Here is a 19714-nt window from a genome sequence, read left to right on the forward strand (position 1 = left end):
GCGTGCTCCGCTCGCTGCAGCTTAGCCTCGACAAGGCCGACGTACTGTAGTGGCACCACATCCCCATGCCAGTACAGTACAAGTTGCCGCACGGCTGACACGTCTCCAACGGTGGCTTCGTCGTGCCGCCGCCGCCACCGCCAGGAGCACAGATGCAGGCTCTCGCCAGGGAACGGCGGAGCCAGATGACGCCGGAGGAGAGGAGCCTGCCGGACAACGATCTCCACACTCAAACCTGGGTAGGGCGTTTCGACGACGAGCGCGTCGTCGAGCTCGCGCGGACGGCCAACCGCTCGGGCGGCCGCTTCAACACCGTCGGCCGTCATGCCTGGTGGTACGGCCGCGACGTCGACGACATGCTCCGCCAGTGCGGCTTCCGTCCGCGCGTCCGTGGCGACAAGCAACGGGAGCCGGTGTACTTCCCGCAGGCGGTGGGCATGGCGCCGGCGCTGACCCTGCAGAGGGCGTCGGACAGGACTGCGGTGCCCGGAAGCTCGCGCACCGGATCGTCGTCTGCCGTCGCGCGCACGCGCTTAGCCGCGCCCACGCCTCCTTCCGGAGGCGTCGTCTTCCGCGGCGAGGCGAGGCGCGCGTCCTCTGCTCCGGCTCGTCGGACGACGGGGTCGGGCTGCCGCTGCCGCGTCAGGGAGGAGGACGCCGCGGCCTCGCCACCACTTCCGTCGGTGAAGAAGCAACGGTGGGAGAAGCAGGCCGAGGCGCAGGCGGCCCTTCGTGGCGACGGCGACGACGAGGAGTTCCCCGCCCTACAGTTCATGGTCAGCCGTTCCGTCGACGAAGACTACCAGCATATTTCGTTGGACCCGCGGCAGGCGGCGGTGTGGTCCGCCAGGGACCACAGCGCCAACTACGTCGACCTCGCTGGACCATCAGAGCTGCCGGTGTCAAAGGAGGAGAAGGCCGACGAGGCCGACAGCTGGTCCTTCGCGACATCCAGCGGCGAAGGCGACGACCAGGATTTCAGCGCCTTCGACTCCCAGCGCCGCTAGATGTTTTTTTAGTTTTTTAAGTTTTTTAGTTTGAATTCGCGTTAAATTTGTACAAATTTCTTTCGAACCTCGTATGAATATCTTTCAAAATTTGAATTTGACTTTCTAAATCTATTGGGGCTGCCGGTTTGGAGGCGCCGGTGTCGGAGCAGCAAACCAAATAGAGGATGCTCTGCCGGCGCTCCCTATACGGCAGTGTCGGCACCCCTGCCGGCGCCTATTTGGGGGCCGCCGGTGGAGATGCTCTTAGAAGTACAAGAATGGGAAAAAAATACGTAGAAACACTATGTCATGGCATGTGAAATCCTATGGGAATAAAAGACCACCTTGACTCAGATTAGGAAAGTCAAAGGTTTCGTCACACGTCAAAGGTTTCGCCGGTGGAGATAAAGCAAAAGGCAAAATACCATTGCGTAATACGTACGACGTGCATGTAATCCATAGGACACTAGCTACACTCCACGTACTTAGGTAGCCCATCAACCACAAGCCACAACCACTAGTGCAGATGAAAGACAAAAAACTCGAAAGCACCATATCGCTTCACGCGTCGTCTCTGTGGCAACACCGGGTGTTCTTGACCACATGCAGCAACTGAAGTTGAGTTGCGTCAGACGTGCGCCGGTGACCTAACACGACACGTAGAGCAACCGTGGATCGACCTGAGAGACGCCGGTAGGACGCTCCTACGCGAACACTCGCGCGCGATCCAATCAACCCTCACAGATTTGGTGCTCCACTGGTAGGTTCAGACCGAATCAATCAGATAAGTGTAGCTGAACTGCCAGCCGACAAAGTACCAAATTATCCCAAAAACAGTACTGACTTCGGGTGTGGTTTTGGCCGTTTTGCTCTGGATATTTCAGCGTATAGTTTAAGAATGAGATACATCATTCAATCATAAGTAGATCTTCGAGGAAGGCTCCTGCCTAAAGCCAGTTACACTCTGGTAGCTTCGAAGTACACTAATTAGAGCTTGACGTGTGTGGTGTGCTGCACCGGCCATATCATCACTCAGGTCTCAAAATTCCAAACTAATTTAGCACCATATAACTGCATGGGTAGAGACTGAACACAAACATAACTGAAGTCAGTAAACAACTCCCAGAATGCAGGTGACCTACCAGGGATCCATGCCAGATGCCATTGTTCAGTAAGACCGCTAGTCTCTCTAGTCTCTCCTGCAAACAAGTAGACAGCTCTAATTTCATTTAGCGTGCTATAAATACCAGGCATTCTCTCGTCTCCAAACCACCACCACAGAAACAAGCAGCCCTCACATACACAGACAAGAGTGCAAACCTTTCACCGTGCGTGGAAGCGTGCAAGATGAACACCATGTCAGCCGTTGTCTTCCTCGGGGTTTTGATGCTCTCATGCAGTTACATGAGCAGCGCGGCACGGCACCTAGAGGAGGCCGTGCCCAAGGAGGAGCACCCACCGCATCCCATTGTGCCGGAGGTGCCAAAACCTGAACTCCCACCACACCCTGTTGTGCCCGAGCTGCCGAAGCCTGAACTGCCTCACCATGTCATCCCAAAGCCAAAGGAGCCCGAAGTGCCGCACCATGCAGTACCAGAGATGCCAAAGGTGCCCGAAGTGCCGCACCCTGCTGTGCCGGAGCTACCGAAGCCCGAGCTGCCGCCACACCCTGCAATGCCCGAGCTGCCGAAACCTGAGCTACCTCATCCAGTTGTCCCTGTGGTGCCAAAGGAGCATGAAGTCCCACACCCTGTCGTACCAGAGGCGCCAAAGGAGCACGAAGAGCCCCATTCTGCTGTGCCCGAGCTGCCAAAGCCGGAAATTCCACATCCTACCGTGCCCGAGGTACCAAAGATGCCAGAACTGCCGCACCCCACCATGCCGGAGTTTCCAAAGCATGAACTGCCACCATTCCCCAAAGCCGAGCTTCCCCCGAAGCCTGAGTTCCACCTCCCAGAGGCAGAGGCCAAGCCATGATCGTACTATACCTACATCATCGGCGAGCTATCTAAGTTTTATATGTATACCAGATGCATGTGTGTGTGTGATGGTTATGTAAAAGTGTGTGCTAGCTGTACATGTCGTTACTCGTTAGCATGCGGTCGAGTTCGTCAGACGAGCTGGCTCTGTCATTACCAAGGAGCGCTATGTATTGAGTTTGAGTGGTATTGCATGTTGCAGCTGCTAGATCTGTTATTTAATACATATATAAGTGATACACGATGTATATGCATTGTATATACACTACGGGAAAAACGCTCGTTGCCGTGCAACCACATTTTGCCGTGTGCTCGCGCACGGCAAACAATACTTTGCCGTGCAACGTAAACAGAAAACGCACGGCAACGACCAACGCACGGCAAAGAGGACCTACGGCGCACGGCAAAGATAAAGCGCACGGCAAAGCCTCAGCAAAGCGCACGGCAATGAAAGAAGGCACGGCAAAGAGAGGAAGGCGTTGCCGTGAGATTCCCTTTGCCGTGGGCCAGCCACTGCCGCACGGCACAGGCTTCTTTGCCGTGCGCTGTGCACAGTCTCGCACGGCAAAGGCTGCTTTGCCGTGTACATTTTCCTTTGCCGTGTGCCTTGTGGTATTTTCTCCTTTTTCTTTCTATATTGTATTTATTTTAATGCTTATATTTTATTCTTGAAATATGACAAGTACCACATCTTGATTAATGAATGTTTATACTATATTTTTGCAATACGACAAGTACTCTAAGTCCTTACTCCCCCTCCAACATATCAGGGTTTCGGCGTAAACAAACCGCGTTCGGGGAATCTTCCAAGTGCTATCGCCTGAAAGAGAGGAATGCCACACAGCCTTGCACCATTTGGTGAATCACACCTTCCAACACACTTTCACACATATCCTAGGTCCACATGCAAGTGTTGGTGGCATTCCGGTGCTCCGGCGGTAGTTCCCCCCCGAAAACGGCGGTCTGCGTGCCTCGGGGGGTCTACCCCCCTAGATTTCACCGCGCGAGGTTCCACCAACATACTTTTTGATAGGTTTAGTTTTGTTTAGGCCATATACACATGTAAAGGTAGGTTTGGCACACTTTGGCACATTGTAGCCACCGGTATACCCGCAGTGGGACACTTCAGCCTACAAGTCAAGGAATCTTTCAAGTGCTGTCGCCCGAAAGAGAGGAATCTCACACATGGGAGCAATGCCTTGCACCATTTGGTGAATCACACCTTCCAACACACTTTCACACATATCCTAGGTCCACATGCAAGTGTTGGTGGCATTCCGGTGCTCCGGCAGTCGTCCCCCCCCCCCCCCGAAAACGGCGGTATGCGTGCCTCGGGGGTCTACCCCCCTAGATTTCACCGCGCGAGGTTCCACCAACATACTTTTTGATAGGTTTAGTTTTGTTTAGGCCATATACACATGGAAAGGTAGGTTTGGCACACTTTGGCACATTGTAGCCACCGGAAGGGCACCTCTTGCCGCAAAACTTCTACTATTCGAAAAAATTGCTCAGTGACCTCAAGATGTCATCTCAGCAGATACACGCTTGTCCAAAGGGATGCATGCTATTCAGAGAGGAGCATGCTAACACAAACTATTGCATCCATTGCAAAAGCTCTAGGTACTTTGAGGTTGACACCAATGGTGATGGTCAGAAGAGGCAGACCACGGTTGCCAAGAATATCCTCCGCTATCTTCCAGTCCTACCGAGGATCCAGCGGCTCTTCATGACCGAGGATATTGCCCAGCAGATGAGGTGGGCTGTAGAAGGGATCAGACCAGACAGTGGCAAGATGATACATCCGTCTGATGGTACTGCATGGAAGAACTTTGTCAAGAAATATCCCCTGAAAGCCGGTGACCCGAGGAGCGTAGCAATTGCGATATCAACCGATGGGTTCAATCCATATGGTATGTCGGCTGCGGTATACAGTTGTTGGCCAGTGTTTGTTATTCCCCTGAACCTACCCCCTGGCGTCTGCACGAGATCAGAGTACATGTTTGTGTCGATGATAATCCCAGGACCAAAATACCCGGGTAAGAACATGAACGTGTATCTGGAACCACTGATTGATGACTTGTTTCTTGGCTGGGAAGATCGCGGGATCCGAACTTATGACGCGGCAAAGAAGGAACACTTCGATATGTATGTCTGGTACCACACGTCTCTGCATGACTTGCCAGCACGTGCTTTGTTCTGCGGGTGGTGTACACATGGGAAGTGGCCTTGTCCGGAGTGCAGGCAAGCCGTGACTTTCTTCTGGCTAAACAAGGGTGGCAAGTATTCCTGCTTTGATGAAGCTCGACAGTTCCTTGAGCAGAATCATGAATACAGGAGTGATGTAAAGAGCTTCAAAAAAGGCCGTGTTGTCCATGCACCGAAGCCAATTCCGAAGACCGGACAGGAAACCAAGGCCGAGTTAGACGCTCTCCAGCCTAACCCTGATGGGAATGGTTTCTTGGGATATGGGGAGACACACCAATGGACCCACAAGCCGTGCTTCTGGAAGCTTCCTTACTTTGAGTTTCTGGAGCTCCCGCATAACATTGATGTAATGCACACCGAGAAGAATATCAGTGAAGCCATTTGGAGCACCATAGTGGACACTGAGAAGACGAAGGATAACATAAAGGCTCGAATTGACCAAGAAAAGTTGTGCGATAGGCCAGAGTTGAACATGAAGCCACCTCATGGTGCCAAAAAAACTTGGACTAAGCCACACGCTCCGTTCTGCCTCACAAAGGCCCAAAAAAGGGAGGTCTTCCAATGGATGAAGGACTCCTTGTTTTTCCCTGATGGGTTCGCAGCCAACTGGATGAGGGGTCTTAACATTGAAACGTTGCGAGTACAAGGACTGAAGAGTCATGACTACCACGTATGGATTGAGCGGATAATGCCGGTGATGATTCGAGGCTATGTCCCTGAGAAGACTTGGCGAGTGCTAGCGAGGTTGAGTTATTTCTTCCGCCAGATTTGTGCTAGGGAGTTAGACACTAAAGTGATTGAGAAGCTGGATGAACAGGCACCCATGTTGCTTCGCGATCTAGAGAAGATCTTTCCTCCAGCGTTCTTTAATCCGATGCAACATATGATCCTCCACCTCGCGAAGGAATGCTTAAAGTTCATGTCTATTCTAGCGATTATGTTCAATTTTAGCCATTCAATGTCAATTCTAGTTCTTCCATGTCAATTCTAGTTCTTACATGTCAATTTTAGCCATTGCATGTCACTTATGCATCTATATAAGAACTTGTAGGAGGACAAGGAAATGGAGGACAAGGAGGTGGAGAAGGACAAGGAAGTGGAGGACAAGGAAGTGGTGAAGGTTGACGTTGCTTGTATGAACTTTGTTGTGTGACTTGGAGCATTCTATGTATGAATTTGTTGTTGGACTACTTTGTTTTTGGTGGACTTCGTTGTTGTTGGACTATTGTATGGAACATTCTATGTATGGACTTTGTTAGACTATTAGTGGTTGAACTTTGTTGTTGATGATATGCAAATGTCTATATATTGTGCTATATATGTATCTGGAAATATATATCTATTCTGTGAATTATATGTGCAGGGATTAAATGGAAACAGCAAAAAGCTGGAATTTTTTCAGCACCTTTGCCGTGCACATGCACACGGCAAAGAGAAAGCCGCACGGCAAAGGCTTTCTTTGCCGTGCACATGCACACGGCAAAGGGTGCCCAGCTGTGCACAGCTGCCACCTGGTGAACTCTTTGCCGTGCGGGGTGAGGCTGAAGCGCACGGCAAAGCCCACCCTTTGCCATGCGGCGTGGAGGCGGAGCGCACGGCAAAGGCCTCCGCACGGCAAACGTTCCAGGCGCACGGCAAAGGAAGGCTCACGGCAAAGGGTGCCCAGCGCACGGCAAAGCAGGGTTGCACGGCAAAGGCCTTTGCCGTGCCACTTGCCCGCGGCGCACGGCAAAGCCGTCTTTGCCGGGCGGGTCGTTGCCGTGCAGTCTTTGCCGTGCAAGCCCGCACGGCAAAGGCGTTGCCGAGCTGATTTTGTCCTTTGCCGTGCGTTTCGGCTGCACGGCAAAGCTCTGTTGTGCCGTAGTGATACATGAGTAGTGCATACATTTTGGAGTTTTTGTACTTGACATTATGTTTGGATTTATACATGTATGCACTCCCTCCTAATAAATAAGTCTTTAAAAAAAGTCGAGCTAAATAAATTTGACCAGAAATTTAGAAAAAATTATCAACAACTACAAAATTATATGTATCATATGAAAATATATTTCATATATGGTGTATTTAACCATATTTGATCTCTAGTTGTTATGGGCGTTGTCTAAGTATACGTGATGTTTGAGTGGCTTATGTTTCTAGTACTGCTTTGTTATTTCATGATCGATTTACTTACATGTCACTGTCCAGGTTTGTGTACAAATAGATAATCTCTGAATTGAAGTTATATCCTTAGTTACGTAAAACTTCTTTAAGTTAGACTAATTTTTACATACAAAAGTATCAACGTCTACTCTACAACACAACATCAGTTTCATTAATTACATTCATCATCATGGACTATATTTTTGTACTATATATTCAAAGTTATAGCTATTAGCACATTTTTTTTACAAGACCAGGTCAAACTTAACGATATTTGAGTCAGGCAAAGCTAAAACTTCAAATAATTTGGAAGGGAGGGAGTAGAAGAGTTCTAATCTGAATTCATATGCTTGGGAGTTCATACGTAACTTTGTAGTGTGTCCTCTAGTCTTTTATCTTTCCAAGTTTTTCTTTTGCAGTTTATCTTTTCATAGTTAAAGTGTGCTGATTTCTTACGTTTTCTAAAAGCTAAAGGAGTATATGCAGTTACACCAAAATAACTAAATAAGAACATATCTATGAGACCTTTTATACCATCTCCAGTGGCGGCATACCCAGAAATTTCTCCGGGCAAACATGTTTAAGAGACCATTTTTTAGATAGAATCATCATAAAAATTACCTAACGTAAGTTGTCACGTGACCGATAAGACTAGACGGGACGCTAGGTCCGCCGATGACAATCTTCACCGTTCAAACGTCGCCACTCACCACCAACAATACATAAAGCAAACATTGATGAAAACATTGCAGTTTGCACTCTAGTCTCTAGACATAGATTACATGTCCCTAGTCTCCTAGCCCGAAGTCGCTGCCAGAGAGGAGGCTAAGTAACGAAAACCAACGGATGGAGAAGCTTTATGTTCATGTGCCTAGATCTAATACTTGTTAGAAGAGACCAGAGTTAGAATCCTGCCAGAAATGAAATCTTGAACTTCTTTTAATAAGGAGTACTTTTTTCTATTAAAAAAATGCTACCAAGGGCTAGTCTTGATTTGTTTCAGATTTTAACTCTTTTAGAAAACAAACAAATAAAGAAAATCCTAATTGATAACCGTCTATTGCATATACAACACGCATGTCTCCTCTGCTGATTACAAGTTTACAACACGCATGTTTCTCTTCTCTTCCATGAATTGTCCCTCTCGTGTGTGCCTTCCTATTGGGGTTATTAGCTGTTGCCTGTAACGTAGCCATTGCGAAAGATCATCCATCCACCTGTCTCCCGTCATTGGCCCCCCTCCCCATTCTTCTCCGCCTATCGGGGTCGCTAATGTCTCGCGCACATCGGCGTCTCCACAGCTGGAGCTCCTCCATCCGAGCCGACCGTCGTTGTTGCCACTCCTTCCTCGGGGAAGTTGCCCAACTGTTTTTCCTCCTCATCTCTTTGTCCATGATCCCAGCTTAGGATTGATAGAGGACCAAAGGAGATGGGTCGACGTTCATCGATTCCGGTGAGAGTCCGGTCCGTTTTCGGAATCTCGGGGACGAAGAGCGTGTGATGGTTTTTATGGTAAATTTTCCTTGCTGCAAAGGTTTTTTCGAAATGCTACAAACAACTGCCATTTCTATTGTGGACATGCCAGTAAATTGTTGCAATGATTCCTGGGGTATGCTACAAATAGATTTTTTTTTCATTGCTTAAAATGTATTTCCCCGATGTGATGCGCATTTTCCGCATACCTTGGATGAGTTTATTTGTTGTGTTGCAATCAGTAACACATTTTAGCATGTTTTGCTCCAAATAAATGGTGATGTGTTGCCTACATATCCTATATTTTCTACATGGGTGTGTTCAAAATACAGATTTTTGCTACATTTTGCAAGTTTTTATGGATTCATAAAACTGTTGCAAAATGATATTATAAAAAAAATTCAACTATCATGTTCAAAAAAATGTTACACTCGCTATTCTTTTGTAGCAATGATGGGGTCCATTTCAGCATGCTGAAAGTGATGGCTACATCAATCTGTGACGCCTGACACCACAAGGAAAATGGTATCTGTCCAATTATGGTGGATACTAAATATCATAAAGATCAAATGGTGTCTGTCTGGAACTTGCCAAAAAGGTTTGAAGCTAGATGGTTGGAAGAACCATCGGTAGATTAAGTGGTGAACCATTTTTGGGAAAACGCAAGATTATCTGGGAGTGCTCTAATGAAAATAGACGAGGTTCATGGTGATCTGTAGTCATGGGATAAAAACATTCTAAAAAGCCCAAAGAGACATATTAAAAATCTGAAGGAGTTAGAAGATCTGAAGAGGGGGTCAATGACGGATGAGGCAACATACAGTCAACATGTTATTTTATTAACTTTGGAAAACCTTTTTGAACAAGAAGAGATTGTGTGGTTATAGAGGGGGCGAGAAAATTGGTTACGACAAGGTGATAGAAATACTACTTTTTTCATCACTATCCAGAAAGAAGAAAAACCGAATCAAAGGACTAATTGATGACAATGGCAATTATGTGGAGGGAGATGATAATTTAAGCCCTCTGGTTATGGAGTACTTTTAGAAGCTGTTTACATCAGAAGTACAAGCCCTGGATGGAAATGTGATGAACAAAGTGCATGTCTGTGTGACAGAAGCAATGAATATGATGCTTTTATCCCTGTATACACCTGATGAAGTTAAGAAGGCGCTATGAGGAATTGGCGACCTAAAGGCACCAGGTCCCGACGTTCCTCATGGCATCTTTACCAACGATTTTGGTTGATGCTAGAAGATGAGCTCATTATAGAGGTACTTAATGCTATAAAGTTTTGATATTGAACTTAATTTGATGATTTACAATGAGAGAGTACATCGGTTTAAATAGAACAAGGGGGAGAAGGGATGCACACGGCCGCAGCCCTAACCCTAACTTACAGCACAAGCAATAGTAATCTAACATCCCCCTGCAGTCTCAATGGTGGGTTCAACAACATTGAGACTGAACCGAATCTTAGTAAATGGTGTAGTAGCTAGCCCTTTGGTGAAAATATCAGCAAACTGAGCTGTAGTAGGCACATGAAGAACACACACTTCACCCAAGGCAACCTTGTCGCGAACAAAGTGTATGTCAATCTCAATATGCTTGGTCCGCCGATGCTGAACAGGATTTCCAGACATGTAAACTGCTGAAATGTTATCACAATAAATCACTGTAGCCTGACTGACAGGGCGATGTAACTCAACAAGTAGCTGGCGCAACCATACTGTTTCAGCAACTGCATGAGCAACTGCACGGTACTCAGCTTCTGCTGACGAGCGTGAAACCGTGAGCTGACGTTTTGAAGACCAAGAAATTAAATTGTTACCAAGAAAAACACAGTATCCTGAAGTAGATCGACGAGTTTCTGGACAACCAGCCCAGTCTGCATCGGAATATGCTGTCAATGTGGTGGGTGATGAGTGGTTGATATGCAAACTATGATCTAATGTACCTTTAAGATATCTAAGAATGCGTTTGACATGGTTAAAATGTGGAACACGGGGATCATGCATGTAAAGACAGGCTTGCTGGACAGCATAGGATATATCTGGGCGAGTAATGGTGAGATATTGGAGGGCTCCAGTGAGGCTACGGTAAAGAGTGGGGTCATGGAAGATTTCACCTTCGGAGGAGAATTTGGAGGAGGTATCTACAGGTGTGCGTGAAGGTTGACAATCTAGCATACCAGCACGAGTTAGAAGATCAATGGAATACTGACGTTGAGAGAGAAAAAGATCAGAAGAATCACGAGTGACGGCAATACCTAAGAAGTGATGAAGAGAGCCTAGATCAGTCATAGAGAATTCAGTTTGGAGAAGGGAAATTATGTGAGTAAGAAAAGTGGTAGAGGAGGCTGTGAGAACGATATCATCAACATAAAGCAAAAGATAGGCAAACTGATTATTAGAGTGATAGACAAAGTGGGAGTAGTCGGAACGAGAAGGTGTGAATCCTAGGGTTTGGATAAAGGTGGAAAAGCGTTGAAACCAGGCTCGAGGTGCTTGTTTGAGACCATAAAGAGATTTTTTAAGAAGAAAAACATGATTTGGAAAAGAGGAATCTTCAAAACCAGAGGGTTGCTAAGAATAAACAACTTCATTTAAGGAACCATTAAGAAAAGCATTTTTTACATCTAGTTGATGAATGGGCCAAGAGGAGGAGACAGCAATACTAAGGATGGTGCGGAGGATAGTGCTAGGTTTAACTACAGGAGAGAACGTTTCATCGTAATCGATGCCATGTTGTTGAGAAAACCCACGACAAACCCAACGTGCTTTATACCGAGAAAGAGTGCCGTCAGAATGAATTTTTTGACGAAACACCCACTTGCCAGAGACAACGTTTGCATTGGGAGGTCGGGGGACAAGTTGCCATGTATTATTGGATTGTAATGCCTGAAATTCTGTTAGAGATATATTCTGTGTACGTATAAACGGATAGTCTAGGATAGAGATAGGACTCTCGTGTCTTGCCTTGCATTCCAAGATGATCCCTGTACGCCTATATATACTCGCCCATGAGGCTCAATAATACATCCATCATATTCCGCATATCTCTCTCCCTCTCTATAATTCTACATGGTATCAGCCGCAAGTTCCTGACCTAGCCCGCCGCACAGCTTCCGCGCCGCACCGCCCCCGGGGAGGTCTCTCCATGGCCTACTCCGGGGGCTGCGCACCCCGTATGAGGGTTCGTCCGCCGATCCGTTGATCCGCTGCCCTCGAGTCTTTTTTTCCAATCCGTAGATTGGTTTTCTTTTTGCTCCGCCGGTCGCTCGAACGGCGTTTTCTTTTTTGGTTTTGCCGATCATCGATCGGATTGAGTCGCCCACCGCCGTCGTCATCACGCGCCTCTACTCCAACCTCGGCATCGACTGCACCGGCCATCTTCATCAACCGCGCGGCACGGCCGCACGCGTCACACACGGGACGCCTACGTGCGACGCAGCAGGCTGTCTCGCCCGCACGGTCTCCATCGCTGGTCCGTCTTCGCCGTCATCGCCCAGGACATCACTGACCACGTCGCCAACGACTCCAATCTGCGGCACGTCGTCCACGCCATGGCGCGTACAACGCCGCCGTCGGTCTGATCAACCGACCGCGCGCACGTCTCCGCCAAGCACGTCCCCGAGCACGCGCCTACCACCGATCGAGCTACGGGCTGCCGCTGCGTCGCCCCTTCGGGCCGCAGCACCGCCGCCTTTGGTCCATGCTACCTGCCTCCGACGCACCTTCCAAGGCGTGTACGTTGCTGGTGGCCTCCCGCCGCTGCATCGACTCGCGCCCTGCAGCTACGCCGGCCCCTCGGGCCGAGACGTCGCCGCATGCAGTCTCCTTCGCCGTCCCCGCGCACCGACGTTCCAGGTTACTACCGCGCCGCCCCATCGACGCAGGTCGCCACCGTCAGCGCAAGGTCTACGTCAAGCCACCGGGTTCCTCCTCGCCAACTTCGAGTACCGCCGCCGCACCTCCACAGGTAACCTGCATGACCACTTTTGGTCGTTGCAGGCCTCGCCGACCACCTCTACAGTCTAGGCATCTAGCATGGCCACTCCTCGCCGCCGCTGGTTTCGCCGCCTTCTACGTCTCCGTCCACCACGACCTCGTCGCCAGCGTCATCGACAACCGCGGACTGCATCGGCAACTCTCCCTCTTCGCCGCTCTGCGTCTCGCCACCGCTCTGGAGGCCTCCTCTGCTGGTCCCCCTGACACTGGTGCATGGTCCATGATGGTCCCTGCCCTCGCACGCCCGGTATTGGCACCACCGGCCCGTGCCTTCGTCCCCGACGCGTCCCCGAGCCTGGCAAGCTCGGATCGACACCTCGCCTTCATCAACTTCGTCTTTGCGTACTCGGTTCTGGCAAAACCGGAGTACGCCTTCGTCCCCGACGTGCGCCAGTTCTGGCAAAACTAGGGCAGCACCTCGTCCTCGATGGCTCAGACTACATCGACTTCGGCATCGACAACCTCCACGACTGCCTCGACGCGTCTCCGTCACTCTCCTCACGCACTACGCGCTTGCGGCTTCATGTGCGGCTACCTCGCCACCGGCACCCGACCACGACATCGACCACGGCATCTCCTCGCGGGGCTGCCCCGACCAAGGTTGCAACACCCACGCTCTCGGCTCCCTCGACATCGGCACAAGGGCTACCACCTCGCCTGCGCCTCACCAGCTTCCTCTACAGTCCAAGCATCCGCGACGCGACATCGTCCACGACACTCCCGCTACGACTGCGGGGGGGTGTCAGCCTTCTGGGGTCCACTTCGGTTTATCTCCAGTCTGACCGTCCACGTCGTTCATGTTGTTCACGACGCTCCCGCTACGACTGCGGGGGAGTGTTAGAGATATATTCCGTGTACGTATAAACGGATAGTCTAGGATAGAGATAGGACTCTCGTGTCTTGCCTTGCACTCCAAGATGATCCCTGTACGCCTATATATACTCGCCCATGAGGCTCAATAATACATCCATCATATTCCGCATATCTCTCTCCCTCTCTATAATTCTACAAATTCATCACGCATGGCAGCTGCCCAGTTAGGATCAAGAAGAGCTGATTTGTAAGTTTTAGGTAGGGGTGAGAGAGTTGGCGTGGCATGAAGATTGAGACGGGTTTGAGGGAGACGGAAACCAGACTTGGCACGAGTGCGCATGGTGTGCTCGTTAGTTGGTGCAATTGTTGGGATAGCATGCGGTGGTGGAGGGGAAGGAGCAGCTGATGTGTCCAGCACAGCGGAGGAGGAGGACACAATGGCCGGGGCAGTGGGTTGCGCGGGTGGTGTAAAATCCGCGGTAGTGGAACGAGCTGCCGGGGCAGGGGATGCAGCCGGGGTAGGAATAGGAGTTGCGGCAGAAGGAGTGATGGGGTTCGTAGCATAGAAAATAAAAAATTTCCTAGCGCAAGACGAATAAATCCAAGATCTAATCTATGGAACACCCAAGATCTGATCTACAAGATCGAAGCAACGAGATTGATATGAGACTAACCCTCGAAGATTTCCAAAGCCTACGAGATTAGATCTCGTTGTTGGTGTAGACGATCATCCCCAGTGCTGCAATCCGCCAGCACTTCCGTACTCGGTCGCGCGTACGGTGTCGATGAAGCTCCTTCCTCTCCCCGTTCCAGCGGGCAGCGGAGGTGTGGTAGATCTCCACGGAATCCCAGCAGCACGACGGCGTGGTGGTGGTGGTGGAGAAGAATTCCTGCAGGGCTTCGCCTAAGCCGGAGCAGGAGAAACTGGGAGGGAGGAGAGGTGGCAAATTAGGGTTGCGAACGGAGCAGCTTTTGCCGGCCAAACTATCCCACTATATATAGTCGGGAACTAGGGTTAGGGTTTCACAAAACCCATCTAGTGTCGGCGCCTGGTGGGCCCACACAACACCCTGGCGCGGCCTGGGGGGGCCCGCGCCGGCCTGTTGTGTGGCCCACCCCTGGCTCTTCTCCTTCTCTCCTTTGGACTCCGTCTACGTCACAGAAAAATAAGAACCTCTGTTTTTATTTCGTCCAATTCCGAGAAAGTTTCCAGAACAACTTTTCTTGAAATACAAAACAGCAGAATTCCTCCAGAACAATTCCGGTCCTCCTCGTGATGTCTTGGATCCCATCCGAGACTCCGAACAACATTCGGTCTCCATCTCATATTCCGAATCTACTTATGCGACATCAAACCTTAAGCGCGTCACCCTACGGTTCGTGAACTATGCAGACATGGTCGAGACTCCTCTCCGAGCAATAACCAATAGCGCGATCTGGAGATCCATAATGGCTCCCACATATTCAACGATGACTTAGTGATCGATTGAACCATTTACATACGATGCCAATTCCCTTTGTCTCGCGATATTTTACTTGTCCGAGGTTTAATCATCGGTATCTCCATACCTTGTTCAACCTCGTTACCGACAAGCACTCTTTACTCGTACCGTGGTATGTGATCTCTTATGAACTATTCATATGCTTGCAAGCTAATCAGATGACATTCCACCGAGAGGGCCCAGAGTATATCTATCCGTCATCAGGATGGACAAATTCCACTATTGATCCATATGCCTCAACTCACACTTTCCAAATACTTAATCCCATCTTTATAACCACCCATTTACGCAATGGCGTTTGATGTAATCAAAGTACCCTTCCGGTGTAAGTGATTTACATGATCTCATGGTCGAAGGACTAAGGCAACTATGTATCGAAAGCTTATAGCAAATTGAACTTAATGACTTGATCTTATGCTACGCTTATTTGGGTGTGTGTCCATTATATCATTCACCTAATGACATAACCTTGTTATTAATAACATCCAATGTTCATGATCACGAAACCATGATCATCCATTAATCAACAAGCTAGTTATACAAGAGGCTTACTAGGGACTCCTTGTTGTTTACATAACACACATGTATTAATGTTTCGGTTAATACAATTATAGCATGAAATGTAAACATTTATCATGAACAATAAGATATAACAATAACTAATTTATTATTGCCTCTTGGGCATATCTCCAACAGTCTCCCACTTGCACTAGAGTCAATAATCTAGTTAACATTTGTAAGGATATAACACCTTGGCCTTCTGGTGCTTATCATGTTTTGCTCACGGGAGAGGTTTTAGTCAACGGATCTGACACGCTCAGAAACGTATGTATTTTACAATTCATTTGCGTCTCAACGCATCACTCATTTTCCAAATGAGTCGGCATTAACTGTATATGCTTAGTCCTCTGGTGGAACCTTAATTCCGCGGTCTGAAATAAGTCACTAATATTGTCACATACAATATAGCTTCAAAGTTCTGACACTGTCGGAACTACACCAAGTTCTCAAAGAACTCCTTGACTTAACATCCTTAGTCATTGTCAAAACAATGACATACTCTGCCTTCGTTTGTAGAATCCGTCACAATATTTAGAACCCTTCTAAATCTAGCATTGTGCTACCTAAACAACACTTAGCCTAATTGAGATTGAAATTTGCTTTTATATGTGAGCAAACTAATATCAGTGCAACACTTTACAGCGATTTGTTTGTCATTACCCCATATAAAACTATATATATATCCTTGGTTCTTCTAAAGTGCTCAAGGATATTCTTACTGTCGTCCAATGATCATCTCATGAATCATTCTGGTATATGCTCCTAACCTTTTAGAGCATAGGACATCTGATTTTGTACATATTATTCGTGATCTAAAATCACTCATGTGTTTTTACTCATCGAGTGTCAAATACACTCATGTCTTGTTAAACCTTCACATGGAAAAGAACACCTTCTTAATATTTTTATATTGAACTAATTCAATATTCATTCTATGTACTTTAACTTAAACTTATTATGTGTTTCAATCTATCTTATAGATCTTGACACTAAATATGTTTCAATTCATATCCTTTCATTGATGTTAATTCTCAATGAAACCTTTTTAATCAATTATATAATTACACTATTTATAATCAACGATATGTCATCTACATAAAGTATTACAAATATGTCTCAGCGCTCCCACTTAATTTCTTGCAAATGCAAACATCTTCAGCGTTTCTGATGAAATCAAAACTCTTTGATTATTTCATCCGGTGAAGATTCCAACTCCGCGATACTTACTTCATCCAATTGAAGTTTGTATACCTATCTAGTATTCCACGGACCAGCAAAACTCTTGGTTGTATCTGGTATACATCCTTCATACATACTTCTGGTAAGGAATGTATTTCTGCCATCCTACTATCATATCTCATAAAAGAAATACGTAGCGATTACTAGAATAATCCACATAGACTTTAAGCATTGCTACGGAAGATCTAATCTTATCGCAGTCAACTCTTTGAACTTTGTCGTAAACAACTTTTCGACAAGTCGAGCTTCTTCAAGGATATTACATCCAAGTCCATCAATTTCATAGATCCATTTACTTTCCAAAAGTATTCATCTATCTTGGATTTCATGGCGTATAGCCATTTTAACGGAGTCAGGGCCCATCATAACTTCTTTGTTTGTAGTTGGTTTATTATTGTTCAAAATCAATCCTTTGTCCACAAATCATTTATTTGATCACAAAGTAAACCATACATACAAGGTTCAATATGTACTTCGATCTCCATGGCTAAAACACTTTGTAGCCATGGGAGCCATGATCGTCGTGGCCGCTTCCGGAACCAATTCCGATGCTGCGCTACTCTGATCAATATGCTCAGGTTCATAAACCTTATCAAGTTCTATTGTCCTCCCACTCAAATACTTCGCTAGAAACAATTTCTTGGAAATAAGTAAGAAACATCGACAAAACACTTTTGTCTTTGTCTCCAGAGTGGAAAGAATTCCCAAACAATTCTTTGGGATAACCAACAAAGACATTCATCCGATTTTGGTTGTAAACTCTTAGACCAAAATTTAAAGAAAGGACTATTAGGGTTTATACCCATGCCATAACTTGTATGGTGTCATTTCAACGGATCATGATGATGCTCTATTTAGTGTAAGAGCGGTAGTCACTAAAGCATAATCCACAAAAATATAATGGCATCAATATTTTATCTCATCATTGACCCAACAAGGTTTGGATACATCTCTCGGATACTCCATCATTACTATGATACTCCAAGAAACGTGAGTTGTAGAACAATTTCATAACTCTCTTAGATGTTCGCTAAAACTCGTAATTCAAATATTTCCACTACGATCCAATCATAGATATTTGACTTTTCTATTACGATGATTTCCACTTCATGCTGAAATTTCTTTGAATCCATTCAAATGTTTCAAACTTCTTCCTTATCAAATATATCCACATATATATACTCAATTCATTGTTGGAAGTTTTCATGAAGTAGAAGAATCTCCCGCACACAACTATGCCCAGTGAACCACATATATCATCATGTATGTTTCCACTAAGTTAGTTGCCCGTTCAACTCTTAGCCTATGAACGGTATTTCAGTCATTCCTTTTAGAAAAGATTTGCAAGCGCCAAACGATTCAAAAATCAAATGACTCCAAAAATCCATTCAAATGGAGTTCCTTCATGCATTCCTTTCTAACATGACCTAAATGGCGGTTCCACTAATGAGTGGAATCCACATCATTTGCCTTATGGCATTTTAGCGTCAGTGTTATGTATGTGTGCTTCACCATTAAGATTTATAATAACTTTACCCATCGTACATGGAGTAATGTCATAATTTGAACAACTCATTGTTTTCATTTGACCAGAGCAAAATAACAATTATTAAGTTCTTTATTATAAATTCTAAGGGCTAGGTAGAATGCCAACGACAAACATAATAACACTTTATTATGTTCCAGACGTGCATTATCAGCATATTCCTTATCAGTCACTTAGGCCATCGTATTCTTGTATTGCGTTTTACTGTATGACATCTCATACCAACCAATCTGGTACAAATACCCAAGAATTTCATTATGTGACCAAACAAGGAATACATCCATAACATGTATATCATTTATATACATCTGAGCTAGACTTTCTAGTCTTTTCTTTCTTTCTGCCAAAATATCTTTTGTAGTTTCTATTTAGCTTTCCTCATTCTCAGAAAAACACTTCACCTTCAATAACTTCTAGGTCCATTGGTCAAATACCAATAACTTTGAGGTTTTTACTTTGAAGTTTTGATCATCATATGACAAGTGTTCTAGATTTCACTATTAGTCACTTTGTAATATGATGAACAATTTCACTCATAATTTTATCCATTATACCGTGACGACTTTCCGAGACCATGTCTGTACATGCTAGGCTCGTAAAGTTTAACCTCAGTATTCGCATGTGCAAATCTGGCTTGCACCCGTTGTATGCACACGTAGAATCTATAACACCCGATCATCACGTGATGCTTCGAAACGACGAGTCTTAGCAACGGTGCATACTAAGGACGATCACTTCATGGATATGCGAATATCGTTAGTGCCCAACTAGTTGGAGGATTGGGACGCCTCGGCGTCTTCAACCTTCGTACATTCCCATAAAACTTATGAGTTTATGTAGTCTCACTAGATTATATTCTATCATCTTGCAATAAGGTCTTAGATATCACATAATTCTCATACCTTGCTTATTTCTGAAAACAAAATTTCCAGCTCCTTACTTTTCAAACAGATTTGAACTTCAAGTTTCACGGAGACAAGATGATTCTAGGTACTAATTGAAACCATTGTTCCTTGAATCATTAATGAGAGGTTTGCTAAAAGTTTGCAATAGGATTTAATCATTTCTTGATTCTTTAACAATACGGTACCAGTCCGTAGAGTTACTTGTCAGACTTAACAATATTTCTATCTCAATTACAAGACTAGCGCATGGTAGAAAACGGATGCCAATTCTACAAATTTAATTCAAAATACTATTCAGACTATGTTCATGATAATTAGTTCAAGTTTTAATCCAATTACTAATGAACTCC

At 46.3% G+C, this 19714-nt stretch overlaps 2 protein-coding genes across 2 annotated transcripts; one reads left to right on the forward strand and one right to left on the reverse strand.

Annotated features, from left to right (window-relative positions):
* Positions 1-2248: 2248 nt before the first annotated feature.
* On the forward strand, positions 2249-3227 carry LOC127332768 (uncharacterized). Its single transcript, XM_051359109.2, has one exon. It carries the CDS (start codon positions 2337-2339, stop codon positions 2964-2966), a length of 630 nt encoding a protein of 209 aa, XP_051215069.1. The 5' UTR covers positions 2249-2336; the 3' UTR covers positions 2967-3227.
* A 6979-nt stretch (positions 3228-10206) lies between these two features.
* LOC127328604 (uncharacterized mitochondrial protein AtMg00810-like) lies at positions 10207-12567 on the reverse strand. The gene is made up of 2 exons (XM_051355194.1): positions 12525-12567; positions 10207-11057 (listed from the first exon to the last, which is right to left on the reverse strand). The coding sequence occupies exons 1-2, from the start codon at positions 12565-12567 to the stop codon at positions 10207-10209; spliced, it is 894 nt and encodes a 297-aa protein (XP_051211154.1).
* Positions 12568-19714: the final 7147 nt, after the last annotated feature.

This window comes from Lolium perenne, chromosome 2 (assembly GCF_019359855.2).
Source record: "Lolium perenne isolate Kyuss_39 chromosome 2, Kyuss_2.0, whole genome shotgun sequence".
In the NCBI taxonomy this organism is placed as follows: Eukaryota; Viridiplantae; Streptophyta; class Magnoliopsida; order Poales; family Poaceae; genus Lolium; species Lolium perenne.